Here is a 14,378-nt window from a genome sequence, read left to right as displayed (position 1 = left end):
TGGGATATCATGTAGAGAGCATACTGGAGAAGGTGATACCAGGGGGGTTCACTGGGAGTGGGATATCATGTAGAGAGCACACTGGAGAAGGTGACACCAGGGGGGGTCACTGGGAGTGGGATATCATGCAGAGAGCACACTGGAGAAGGTAACACCAGGGGGGGTCACTGGGAGTGGGATATCATGTAGAGAGCACACTGGAGAAGGTGACACCAGGGGGGGGGGGGTCACTGGGAGTGGGATATCATGTAGAGAGCACACTGGAGAAGGTAACACCAGGGGGGGTCACTGGGAGGGGGATATCATGTCGAGAGCACACTGGAGAAGGTAACACCAGGGGGGTCAGTGGAAGTGGGATATCATGTAGAGAAAGCACTGGAGAAGGTGACAGCAGGGGGAGGTCACTGGGAGTGGGATCTCATGTAGCGAGCACACGGGAGAAGGTCACACCAGGGGGAGGTCACTGGGAGTGGGATATCATGTAGAGAGCGCACTGGAGAAGGTGACTCTCGAGGCAGGTCACTGGGAGTGGGATTTCATGTCGAGAGCACACTGGAGAAGGTGACACCAGGGGGAGGTCACTGGGAGTGGGATATCATGTCGAGAGCACACTGGAGAAGGTGACAGCAGGGGGAGGTCACTGGGAGTGGGATATCATGTCGAGAGCACACTGGAGAAGGTGACACCAGGGGGAGGTCACTGGCAGTGGGATATCATGTAGAGAGCACACTGGAGAAGGTGACACTCGAAGGAGGTCACAGGAAGTGGGATATCATGTAGCGAGCGCACTAGAGAAGGTGACACCAGGGGGAGGTCACTGGCAGTGGGATATCATGTAGAGAGCGCACTGGAGAAGGTGACATTCGAGGGAGGTCACAGGAAGTGGGATATCATGTAGAGAGCACACTGGAGAAGGTGACACCAGGGGAGGTCACTGGGAGTGGGATATCATGTAGAAAGCACACTGGAGAAGGTGACAGCAGGGGGAGGTCACTGGGAGTGGGATATCATGTAGCGAGCACACTGGAGAAGGTGACACCAGGGGAGGTCACTGGGAGTGGGATATCATGTAGCAAGCGCACTAGAGAAGGTGACATCAGGGGGAGGTCACTGGGCGTGGGAAATCATGTACAGAGCACACTGTAGATGGTGACACCAGGTGAGGTGCCTGGGATTGGGATAGCCTGTAGATAGCCCACTGGGGTGGAGACTAGGAGAGAGCACCCTGGAGAAGGGTATCATTGTGGCACTCACTGGGAGGGGGAGACCTGGAAAGAGCTTAATGGGAGGGGAAGAGCCTGGAGAGACGGGGAGAATGTACTCTCTGGGTAGCATTCATGCAAACAGCTGGGTGGCAGTGTCTACTCTGTATCAACCCCTCTGCTCCTCTTCCTAAATCCTCAGGTTTTGGCTCTTTTTCACCTGACCTCTCATTGGCTCTATTTCACTTCTTTTTCCTCGCTCTTGTCTTCTCTTTGTTCCCTTTCCCACATGCAGGGGGACGATCTACAGGAGGCTGCAAGACTTCAGCCGTGCGATGGATGACTTTCTGCTGGCTATGCAGCTGAGCGAGGCTAAGGAGAGCCCGAAGGTGCTGAGCGGGCCCAGCGATGGTCTACAGGCACTGAATGTGGACCATGATGTGCCCCAGGGGGAGCGCGGGGATGGCCGCAGGACTGACACTCTGCCCTCTGTCTTCTCTGAGGCCCAGAAGCAGCTGCTCCTCACATACAATGACTTTGCTGTGCACTGTTACATCAAAGGATTCTACCAGGAGGGGTTGCTGCTCCTGAACAAGGCCCTCAAAGGGGAGAAGAATGAGATGGGGCTCTACATGAACCGAGGCGGTAAGACATGGGGGTGGCCTGATGTGCCACTTACACGGTGTGATATTTTAAGCTAAACCTTTCTGCCAAGTTTCTGTTTATCAGTGAAAATCCAGCAGTCAACCCTGTAGGCCAAGCTATGCATTGAGCCTTTGTTCCTGAACTAGGACCTGGGGTGGGGGGTGTGGGGTTTGCTCCTCATGGTGTAGGATCTTCTCCGCCACAGCATAAAGTTCCCATGAGAGGGGTTCGACCTGGATGCCAGCTTTTCAGAGAGTTTCAGTGTATAGATGGACACTAGTGATGGGACTGGGCTTTGGTGAGCAGGTGTAAAATTGGATAGCTATTAACAGGCATCACCCCCTATACATTGTACACAGAGATCAGTGCTCCAGGTTTCTCCCGCCTGGGCCTGTACCTTTCTTGGACATAGTGTAGCACTTGTTAGTGACACAGACAGGCAACGGCAGAGCGGAGGAAGGGGGACATTTTACACCCATTGCCATTGCATTCACAATAGTCAGATGCAGCCCTGGCCTTGTTCCTCTGAGGCTCCACAAAGGCCATGGAGTGTCTTGCCACCCTGTATATCTTCTATTTCTCTCTAGCCCAGAACTAAAGCTCTCCTTACCTTCTGCAGCAGAACCCTGAATAAAGGTAAGCAACCTTCCTGCAGAATTATGGACTACATCTGAGCTTCGTTGCAACAGAGCAGAGCGCCCTAAACGGAACCTCAGCTTCCTCCTTGCAGAGAAGAGGACCCCAAATTAAATAACAGCATACTCCCCACAAAGCCCTGAACTTAAGCTCATCTGCCTCCGTGTGACAAACCCCAGCTTCCTCCATATAGAACCCTAAACTAAAGCTAAGCTTCTCTACAGAGCCCCAAAATAAATCTCAGTGTTCTGCCAGCAGAGCCTTGAACTTCTTCCCTGCTTTCTCCAAATAAAGCTCATCTTCCCCTCTGCCTAGCTGAGGGACCCAAACTAAGCCTCAATTCCCTCCCAGCAGACCTTCAAAATAAAGCTCAACTTCCCCTCTGCCTAGCTGAGAGACCCAAACTAAGCCTCAATTCCCTCCCAGCAGACCTTCAAAATAAAGCTCAACTTCCCCTCTGCCTAGCTGAGGGACCCAAACTAAGCCTCAATTTCCTCTCAGCAGACCTTCAAAATAAAGCTCATCTTCCCCTCTGCCTAGCTGAGAGACCCAAACTAAGCCTCAATTTCCTCTCAGCAGACCTTCAAAATAAAGCTCATCTTCCCCTCTGCCTAGCTGGGAGACCCAAACTAAGCCTCAATTTCCTCTCAGCAGACCTTCAAAATAAAGCTCATCTTCCCCTCTGCCAAGCTGAGAGACCCAAACCAAGCCTCAATTTTCTCTCAGCACACCTTCAAAGTAAAGCTCAGCTTTCTTCCCAGCAGGGACATTGATTGCAGCTTAGCACAAGCTGCTGCAACCTGTGGCCCTTCATTGACTCTTGTGGCTAGGGCTGATAGGAAAGGTAGCCCAGAACATCTGTATAGCCAGAGGTTGCATCCCCTTGCTTAGCTTCTTACATGTGATCTCCAACTAAAGCTAAACTTTATTTCTGCCAAGCTGAGTGCCCCCAAACTAAAGCTCAGCTTCCTGTCTTCGGAGCTCAGCTTCCTGTCTTCAGAGCTCAACTTCTTCCCTGCACAGCTCTAACCTAAAGCTCAGCTTTCTCCCTGCAGAGCTCAAACCTAAAGCTCAGCTTCCTCCACACAGAGCTCAGCTTCCCCCTGCACAGCTCTAACCTAAAGCTCAGCTTTCTCCCTTCAGAGCTCTAGCCTAAAGCTCAGCTTCCTCCATGCAGAGTTCAGCTTCCCCCTGCAAAGCTCTAACCTAAAGCACAGTTTTCTCCCTGCAGAGCCCTAAAAAGCTCAGCTTCCTCCACACAGAGCTCAGCTTCCCCCTACACAGCTGTAACCTAAAGCAAAGCTTTCTCCCTGCAGAGCCCTAAAAAGCTCAGCTTCCTCCACGCAGAGCTCAGCTTCCCCCTGCACAGCTGTAACCTAAAGCAAAGCTTTCTCCCTGCAGAGCCCTAAAAAGCTCAGCTTCCTCCACACAGAGCTCAGCTTCCCCCTGCACAGCTCTAACATAAAGCACAGCTTTCTCCCTGCAGAGCTCTAGCCTAAAGCTCAGCTTCCTCCATGCAGAGTTCAGCTTCCCCCTACACCGCTGTAACCTAAAGTTCAGATTCCCCCTGCACAGCTCTAACACCCAGCCAAGCTTACTGCATGCAAAGTACAGCATCCTCCCTTCACAGCTCTAACCTAAAGCTCAGGTTCCTCCACACAGAGCTCAGCTTCCCCTTGCACAGCTCTGAACTAAAGCACAGCTTTCTCCCTGCAGAGCTCTAGCCTAAAGCTCAGCGTCCTCCCTCCATGCAGAGTTCAGCTTCCCCCTGCACAGCTGTACCCTAAAGTTCAGATTCCCCCTGCACAGCTCTAACACACAGCCAAGCTTCCTGCCTGCAGAGCTCAGCATCATCCCTTCACAGCTCTAACCTAATGCATAGCTTACTCCCTGCAGAGCCCTAAAAAGTGCAGCTACCTCCATGCAGAGCTCAGCTCCACCCTGCACAGCACTAACCTAAAACTCAGCTTTCTGTGAGCACAGCTCTAACCTAAAGCTCAGCTTCTTACAGCAAAGCTCTAACCCAAAGCTCAGCTTCCTCTATGCACAGCTCTAACCTAAAGCTCAGCTTCCACCTGCACAGCTCTAGCCCAAAGCTGAGCTTCCTCCCTGCAGAGCTCTAACGTAAGCTCAGCTTCCTCTCTGCAGTGCTCTAATCCAAAGCTCAGCTTCCTCCATGCAGAACTCAGCTTCCCCCTGCACAGCTCTAACCTAAAGCTCAGCTTCTCCCTGCACAGCTCTAACCCAAAGCTGATCTTCCTCCCTCCAGAACTGCAACCTAAGCTCAGCTTCTTCTTTGCAGTTCTCTAACCCAAAGCTTATCTTCCTCTCTGTAAGCAGTCTAACCTAAAGCTCAGCTAGCTCCCTTCAGTGATCTAACTCAAGGTTTAGCTTCCTCCCCACACTGCTGTAACCTAAACGTGAGGACCCTCCCTGCAAAGCTCAAAATAAAAGCTTACCTTCCTCCTTGCAAAGCTGTAACCTAGAGCTTAGCTTTGCCCCCGCAGAACTCTTACCGAAGGCTCAGCTTCCTCCCTCCATAGCCATAACCCAAAGCTCAGCATATTCACTGCTGAGACTTAAAACAAAGCTATGTTTCCTCCTGAAAATGTTCTCAACATAATCTCAGGTCCCTTTTTTTCGGTACTCAAAGAGTCAGTATCCATCCTGCAGAATCCCGGAGAAGAAGGTCAGCTTCCTCACTATTGAGCCTTGAAATAAAGATCTGTGTCCTCCCTAAAGAGCTTGCAACTAAAGCTTATCTTCCTGCTGCAAGTCCTGGAAATAAACTCAGTTTTCTCCCTGAAGAGCTCTCAACTGAAACTACTTCCTTCTCAAATATTCCTAAAAGGAAATGCAGCGTCATCTGTGCAGAGCCACGGCCCCAGAGCTAAGCAGAGCTCCCTTCAGGCAATCCAGAGAGACCAACACTAAAGTTCAGCAGGAGCTATAAAATAAAGCTTAGCTGTCCTCTTACAGATTTCTAAACTAAAGCTCAGGCCCTCTCTGCCAAATTGAGAGCTCCAAACTAAAGTTCAGCTTCCTCCCTGTAGTGCCCCAAAGCAAAGCACAGCCTCCTTACATAGCCCTAAACTAAACCTCATCTTCCCTCCTGCAGACTGCCTCTTCCGGCTGGGAGAGCTAAGCCTCGCTCTTGCCGATTATCAGCAGGCCCTAGACCTGAGCCCCCTGGACAGTGGAGTGCGCCACCGGATTGCCATGCTGCAGAACGAAATGGGACTTCAGGAGCAGGAGCAAAGGTGAGGGGAAGCCATAGGGGAGGCAGTCTGAAGGATCATGAACCTGTGTCAGCGGTGCTCAAGATGATGGTGGTTCTGTTTCCTTTCACAGGCGGTACCAGGAAGCAGAGTTACACTTTACCAGGGCTATTGAGAACCAACCCCGGTTGGCATCCTACTACTTGCACCGGGCACGAATCCGACAGTGCCTACAAGATCAGATGGGTGCCCAGGAGGATGCCCTCATCACTCTGCTGCTGGACCCCAATAACAAAGAGGTATTGGTACTGGCAGGGAAGAATGTGTGTCAGCTTTAGTGCTAGAGAGACAAATGGTACGACTAGGTTGTACTATAGCTGCCCAAGTCCTGGTTGCTTCCAAGCGATCCCACTACTCTCACGTGACCATGACACACTGCTACACTCCTGCAACTATAATCCCTGCTGTTCCCATGTAACTTTACATGCTGCTACTTTCCTGCAACTCTAGTCCCTGCTATTGCCATGTAACTTTATACCCTGCTACTCTCCTGAACTCTAATCCCTTCTGTTCCCATGTAACTTTACATGCTGCTACTCTCCTGCAACTCTAATCCCTGCTGTTCCCATGTAACTTTACACGCTGCTACTCTCCTGCAACTCTAATCCCTGCTGTTCCAACGTAACTTTACACACTGCTACTCTCCTGCAACTCTAATCCCTGTTGTTCCCATGTATCTTTACACGCTGCTACTCTCCTGCAACTCTAATCCCTGTTGTTTCCATGTAACTTTACACACTGCTACTCTCCTGCAACTCTAGTCCCTGTTATTGCCATGTAACTTTACACACTGCTACTCTCCTGCAACTCTAATCCCTGCGGTTCCCATGTAACTGTACACACTGCTACTCTCCTACAACTGTAATCCCTGCTGTTCCCATGTAACTTTACATGCTTCTACTCTCCTGCAACTCTAAACCCTGTTGTTCCCATGTAACTTTACACACTGCTATTCCCATGTAACTTTACACGCTGCTACTATTATGTGACGCTGCTCCCTGGTGCTCCACCATAACGTTACACCCTGCTGCTCCCTTGCCACCCTACACACATTTGTTTCACTCTTTCCACGTGACTTTACAACCTGCTTCTTCGTTGTGATCTCAAACCATGCTAGTGGCATGTTCAAATACATGTGACCTTCCATATGACCATATTCCATGCCACTCCCTTGCCCACAGTAATATTATCACATCATGCACCATGTGTACTTTCTCTGGCAGTACGTGGCCGATTTGTCAAGCTAAGAAGGCATTTATTTGTACTCTTCCATTCCTGCTCTCCATTTCCAACTCACCAGGAACAGCCTGCACTGCTGTCATTTCAACAGCCTCGTTAATTGCCTGCGGTGGACCACCACCCTTACCATTCACGGGCTGTGCAGTACCCTGCTTGCATTTTAAAACGTTCACAAGGTAGAGGGTAAAAGGAAAGATTAAAATTGAGGCGAGTTCGCTCTTATGCTCCCTCGCCATCTCGTGTACAGGTAAACATTGCCTGCAAATTACGCTTTGCAAGCAGCGTTTACTAATGGATTCCTGTGAAGCAGACCTCAATGTCAGCAGGTTTGAAATCAAGGCAGGTTCCACAGGAACTGTATAAAGGCAATTGATCAGGGTGACCTCGCTTATACAAAAGGACACACAACCAATTGAAAAATATTTATAACATGAATCTCATACTGTGCATTACAAAGAGGAGAGCGAAAAACGAGTCAGCGAAGGTTTATGCATGTATTGTGGCAGAGCAGGTAATTTACTGAAGGATTGTCCTAGAATAGATCGCAAGACACCTATGTCAACTCCCAACCCTCAACTTGTTGCAAATTCTGTACAGTCTGCGGTTCAGCACATCACCTTAAATGCATCCTTGTTCTTGGCAGGAAAGATTAAGGGTAGACGACCAGCTATGTTGGACTCAGGAGCCACAGGAAACTTTATGGATTGGGGTTTGGCTGAGTCATTGGGAATTCTGTTGACTTTAGAGACAAGCCCAGAACAGGTCAGGGCAGTAGATGGTACACAACTCTCTTCAGGACCAATAATTCATGACACAGTTCCTTTGTGTTTGGAAACAGTAGATGGACATGGGGAGGAACTGGCTTTTGAATTGATTGATGCACCTCAACTGTTGTTGATTTTGGGAATGCCCAGGCTCACTTTACATAATCCGTCAGTAGACTGGGAGAAGAGGACAATCAGTTTAGTTTTACATTGTTGTTCTTTACATTGTTTTGAGAGAGAGAGCAAATTCAGTGAGGAGTTGTTGGCAACCAATGAGGAAGAAGGCAGTGAAGCATTTTGACTGGCCAAGGGTGGCACTGTGAAAACATGTATAGGAGCAGCAGTGGGGCTGTTGCCCAGGTGTTATGATAAGTACTGGAGTGTTTTGATGAGGGTGAGGTTTGTTTGTTTGTTTAGTATTTATTATGCGCACCGGACCCTGGAGTATAAGGGCGCAAAAGGAAAGAAGATATACAGCTCGGAGCACAGTTACAGGTTACAAGTTGCAGGTCATCGGTTACAGGCATGTAATACATGAGACAGGTAACAGGCAAGTGGGAGCAAGTTCATGCATTCATTTAACATTTGTTGTCGTCAACCAGTTGATCACATTTTGCCTGAATTTGGTAAAAGATTGTTCTAGCCTCACAGTGGTGGGTAGTTCATTCCACAGTTGAGCGGCTTTGACTGGGAAGCTGGTTCCGCCTATGGTGGCAAGTTTAAATCGGGGTACTTGGAGATGATTGGTTTTGGCTAGTCTTGTTTGTCTTGTGGCGTGAGTTCTGGTGAATCTGTCCTGTAGGTTGGGGAGTTACCACCTCACCGACCTTACGATTATAAAATAGACATGGAAGCAGGGGCAGCTATTCCCTGTAGTCTAATTTATGCCTTAACGGAAAAAGAAAATGAGCATTTGAAAACTTATCTAGAAGAAAATCCTTCTAAGGGATTTATTAGACCTTCTCAGTCTCCGGCAGCATCGCCACTCTTTTTTATACCTAAGAAGGACAAAACATTAAGAACTTGTATAGACTATCGGCCCTAAACCATATTACCATCAAGAACCGGTATCCTCTCCCGTTAATCTCAGTAATGCTTCACAAAATTCAAGGCTCCACTATCTTCACCAAATTGGGTCTGTGAGGGGCCCATCATCTCATAAGGGTACGGTGGGGAGATGAGTGGAAAACTGCCTTTAAAACTAAATTTGGACTTTTTGAGTATTTGGTCATGCCCTTTGGTTTATGCAACGCCCTGGCAGTGTTTCAATTCTTCATTAACGAGGTCCTCAGAGAATATATGGACATATTTGTCATTGTTTATATCGACGACATCTTGATTTACTCACAAGATGAAATAGTGCATAAGTAACATATGAAGAGAGTTTTATCAAAATTACAGGACAATAACATTTTTGCTAAATTGGAAAAGTCCCAATTTCATACCAATGTGGTTGAATTTTTGGGGTTTGTGATATCGCCTCAGGGTTTGAAGATGGACGCTCGCAAGGTTCATGTGGTTTCAGAATGTCTTCTCCAACATGTGTAAAGGAAGTACAGAGATTTTTGGGATTTGCCAATTTTTACCGGTGGTTCATCAAGGATTTCTCATTGAAGGTGTCACCTATTACAAAATTACTTTGGAAGGGAGAGAAATTCGAGTGGTCGGAGCAAGTGGAATTGGCGTTCCAGGTTTTAAAAAGTAATTTTACAGCAAGTCCAATCTTAATTCATCCTGATCCTGATCAGCCATTTTATTTGGAAGCCGGTGCTTCTAATGTCGCAGTGGGAGCAATTTTATCTCAAATACATCAGATTACTGGACAGTTGCACCCAGTAGCATATTTTTCGAAAAAGTTGACTACTGCTGAGATGAATTACACCATAACTGACCGAGAGCAATTAGCTATTCAAAAGGCTTTTCAGGAACGGAGACACTACCTTTTAGGTGCACGGCATACAGTGACAGTTCTCACTGATCATAGCAATTTGCTTTTTTGGAAATCTGCCAAAACCTTCACTCCACGTCAATTTCAGTGGTCTTTGTTTTTCTCTGAGTTTGATTTTGTCATCACTTTCAAAACAGGAAGACAAAATGGTAAGGCGATTGCACTTTCTCAGCAGTTTCCGGGAAGTCTTTATTTATTTTTTTAAACTTTCTTTATTGCCATTTTGTCTTAAAACAAAACCAAAAAACAGTAAGGCCATGCACCGGCCATTAAGAAAAGACAAAGTCACCCCTAGCCCCCCAGCCGCCCCCCTCCCCGCTCTCCAAACTAGACAGTGTCCTTGTGCCCCGGACATTATCTCTGTGGTGTAGTCCTCAAGGATTTTTCGTTGTGTATCGGACTGCAATTTGAGTCTCTTGGTGAGGGAGAAGGTTGTGAGTCCAAAGCGTCAGTTGTTGAAAGCAGGTATGAGACGAATGGACCCCAGATGTCTGGCGGGCGCGCGTGTAGCGGTAGAGTCTTGATGTAGTCGGTTTCCACATCTTGGGAGTGAGTTATGTCCTTCAACCAGAGCTCCAGACATGGTGGTGGCCCCCTGCCCCAATTGTATGCAATTCTTCTCTGTGCTAGGACTAGCAGTAGGTCTGTCAGTTTTCTCACTGTATTCGGTAGCGTCTGGGTCAGGCCCAATAGCGCCATTTTTGGTTCAAGAACGAGCTCTGTTCCTACTATTGCGGAGTTTCTTTCAAATACTGCGCCCCAAAAAGAGGCCACCTGAGGGCAGGACCATGCCAGATGAAGAAAGTCCGCTGCAGGTGCCCCGCATCTGTTGCACTCTGCTGATATGGAGTCTCTCTGGGTGTGTAGTTTTGCTGGTGTGTGATAAATTTAATGGAGGAAGTTGAAGTGGATCAACTTGAATCTCGAGTTAATCGCTACTTTTTGAGTGAGCCTTAGCGTGTAGGTCCATTCATCATCCGGAATTATGCTTTCCAGTGTTTTTTCCCATCATTTTTTTGCGTTTGGGCAAGGCGGGTTCTGTTCCCTGAGGAGAGCCTTCTAGATGTTTGTTACTAGGCGCCCGTCTCCTTGGGCTTGGATTGTATTATGAAGAAACAGCCAGGTGGGTGATTGTTGCGGGAAGGTCGGCATTACCGCCTGTAGCGAGTGTCTAAGCCTGAAATAAATGAAAATATCAAGGGCATTATTGCTTCCTCTTTCTTGGGCTTGTTGTGGGGTCAAAAATGTGCCTTCCTGGAAAAGATCGTTCATAGAGTGTAAATGTAGCTTTTCTGACCAGAGCAGGAATATTTTTTTGTTTGTGATGGGAATTCCGGGGATGTGTTTGATCAGAAGAAGAGGAGAGAATCTGGATGTGACGTTACTGTCCTTAGCAATCTTTCTCCAAATTGAGTATGTGGTAGCAACGGGGTTTATGGATGGTTGGGTGACTGGGAACTGTCCAAAGATTATAGAGCGAAGGAGATGCGGTGTCGCCAGTGCCCTCTCTATATGTACATGGGGTCTTATGAACTCCGTGGCGTACCATTGGCTGATTTACTGGGCTTGGGCCGCCCAGTAGTAACGTTCTAGGTCCGGGAGTGCCAGTCCTCCTTGTCGTGTCGGCAGAGTTAGTGTGGTGTAAGCAACTCTAGCTACCTTGCCAGCCCAGACAAGGTCGAGGACCATGCTTTTTATGTGCTGCAGAAATTTTTGTGTAAGAAGCAGCGGAATGTTTGAGAATAGATACAATAATTTTGGGAGAATAATCATTTTCACTAGTGATACTCTGCCCCAGAGAGTGAGTGGTAGGGATTTCCACCTGTCGATTTTGGATTGGATGGTGGCTGCAGTGGTTTCATAGTTGTCACGTATGACCTCCTCCTTCTGTCGGGACATGTAAATGCCAAGGTACCTGATATGCGAGTGTTGCCACTGGAAGCCAAAGTCGTCAGCGAATTCAGTGGTGGCGGCGGTGAGTGGAAAGATCACTGATTTGCTGTTGTTGATCTTCAGGCCTGAGAAGCGCGCAAACTGTATTACTGCTCTCATTGCCAGGTTCAGGTTCTCACTAGCGTTCTGTAAGAACAGGGCTACGTCGTCTGTGTAAAGTGAAATGATCATCTTGTGTGGGCCGAATGAGAGGCCTCTGTGAAGGTGGTGCATGCACATATCGGAAGCTAGTGGTTCCATAACCAAGGCGAACAGGAGTGCAGAGAGTGGGCAGCCCTGTCTGGTCCCTCTTCTTAGCTGGATGTCAGCCGAACGGAGACCCCCCAGTACGATGTTGGATGTTGGCTTTTTGTATAGTAATGAGATTAACTGTATAAATCGCTTACCTAGGCCCATCCTTTCCAGGACTGTAAAGAGGAAGGGCCATTCGACCGAGTCGAAGGCCTTCTCGGCGTCCAGTAGTACTGCCACTGCCTGACTATCTGGTTCGAGGGCTTCCATTGCTCCAAACATTCTTCGTATTCCATAAGAGGTGTTTCTTCCAGTAACAAAGCCTGCCTGGTCTGCTAACACCATGGCGGGCATAAGGGGAATTAGCCTCTTGGTTAGTATTTTTGCAAAGATTTTATTATCAAGATTTATCCATGAAATCGGACGATACGAGCCACACTCTCTTGGGTCCTTACCGGGTTTGTGCAGAAGAATTATGTTGGCCATGTACAGTGAAGGCAGTAGTTGGTCATTGGACAGCGCCTTGTCATAAACCTGTAGGAGCAGTGGGGTCAGGAGGTCAGTGTAGTGTTTGTAGAATTTGCCGGTTAGGCTTTCCAGTCCCGGCGCTTTGGTATTAGGCAGCTCCTTAATTACCTCAAGGATCTCCTCAGTGGTGATGGGGGCATTTAGTGGTTCCCTGAGCTCCGGGTTGACCCAGAATAGTTCTATTGTGTCTAAATAACGTGGCAGCTCTGTCGGGTTGGCGGAGTAGTCCGAGTCACATAGATCTTGGTAAAAGCTGCGGAATGCTTCGACAATGTCGTTTGCCGAGTGGACGGTGCTCCCTGTGTGGTCAAGTACTGAGTCGATTGCAGTAGGTGTTCTGTCGCCTGCTATGAGCCTCGCAAGGAGTGCACCAGGCCGCTGTCCCTCGCCGTACTGCCGGATTTTGTGGTTTCTATCTAGGAATTTCACTTCTCTTTTGGCTGTGCCACGGAACAACTCCAGCTCCTTCTTGATTGCTGCTAGCGTCTTTGAGTTATTGTCAATTGACAGCGCTCTTTTGAGGTCTTTGAGTCGGGTTTCTTTCATGATGCAGACCCCTCTGGTGAAGCACTTCAGTGACTCCCATAGTGTCCCGACTGAGGGCACTGACCCCTGGTTGATGTCTAAGAACAAGATCAGTAATTTCCGGAGCTCATCTGGAAAGACAATTTCCTGCAGCGCTCTGGACTTAAATATCCATGGGGGCCTAGATTTGATTGCTTGTGTGGTGTTGCATTCTAGTGACACCATGGAGTGGTCCGATAAAGCTCTCGGTAGAATACGGCAATCCCCCCACTGCAGGTGAGTATGAGCGAACACTAGAAGATAATCAATTCTTGAGCTAGTTTGGTGAACCCAGGAGTGAAACGTGAAATCTCGGGAGTTCGGGTTTTTGTGCCTCCAGATGTCGACCAGATCATAGGCCTTGAAGATTTCGCTAATTTGTAGGCTCGCCTTGGTTGGGGCCGTCGCCGCGTTGTGTGATTTATCTCTGGCTGAGTTTAGGGTTGTGTTGAGATCCCCTCCCCATATGATTGTGGATCGTCTGGACGTGTTTAGATGGGTCATTACCCATTCGAAATTGCTAGGGCTGTCTGTGTTTGGGCCGTATGAGTTCACTAGGGTAATTTCTTCCCCGTCAATTTTTCCATGCAGCAAGAGCGATCTGCCTTCTGTGTCTTTTTCCTGGGTGATCAGTCTGAAGTTGATTGCCTTGTTGATTGAAATTGCTACCCCTCTGGTGTATGACGAGAAGGATGCGAAATAGCAGTGGCCTCCCGAGTCTTTCACCCAGGAGTGTTCGGTCGTCGGCCGTAGGTGGGTTTCTTGAATGAACGCTACGTCGATTTTATGTCAGCGGAGGTACTGTGTCATTTTTCTCACTTTCGCTGGCTGGTTGCCCCCCTTAATGTTCCACGTAGCTACTGTGAAAGTGCCGTCTTTTTATCTTTTCGTGCGAGCGGTTTCTTGCGGATAGCAGCTGGATGGCTGAGGCGGAGGATCCTGGTGCAGCGGCGCTGGTCCGGGTGCGGTCCCTTCCTGGACGGCACATGTGGTGAGCCACAGGCTCGGTAAAACTTGATAACTCCCAACTTAAACGAAAACCCTTCCCGTCCTTCGCGAGCAACCCCCAACTTGCTTGTCAAGATTCCCCTTTCTTTGAACATATAACTTATGAACTTGAATATTGCTGCGCTAGGGGCGCTTGGAGCCTCCCAAGTCGCGTGGCCTCAGGGTGTTGAACCCTAAATTATGTATACCGGTGGTGTTACCTTCATGTTGGGCTGCGTTCCGTTACCTCTGCTTGTCTATGGCGGATTCCTCTGGGCTCTTTCTCTTTGGGCGCGAGCTTGGTTATTTTCGGGTGGGCGGCAGCCTGCTCGATCAAGATAAATGCTTGCTTCTTTGGGAGACTGGAAAAATTGGGTCTTTCCCTGATGTTGTACCCTCAGTC

General features: G+C 48.5%; 1 protein-coding gene across 1 annotated transcript in view; it reads left to right on the top strand.

Annotated features, from left to right (window-relative positions):
- TTC16 (tetratricopeptide repeat domain 16) overlaps positions 1–14,378 on the top strand; it is a 547,992-nt gene that overhangs the window by 369,241 nt on the left and 164,373 nt on the right. Inside the window, exons 9-11 of the mRNA XM_069609131.1 lie at positions 1,498–1,847; positions 5,602–5,743; positions 5,835–6,000. Of these exons, the coding sequence (XP_069465232.1) occupies positions 1,498–1,847; positions 5,602–5,743; positions 5,835–6,000 (658 nt within the window). The remainder of the gene's footprint in view (positions 1–1,497; positions 1,848–5,601; positions 5,744–5,834; positions 6,001–14,378) is intronic.

The sequence above is a fragment of the Ambystoma mexicanum genome, chromosome 8, assembly GCF_040938575.1.
Source record: "Ambystoma mexicanum isolate Mex_15411 chromosome 8, UKY_AmexF1_1, whole genome shotgun sequence".
NCBI classification, from domain to species: Eukaryota; Metazoa; Chordata; class Amphibia; order Caudata; family Ambystomatidae; genus Ambystoma; species Ambystoma mexicanum.
Note: the sequence above shows the minus strand (reverse complement) of the source record. Positions and strands in the feature narration are given on the sequence as shown.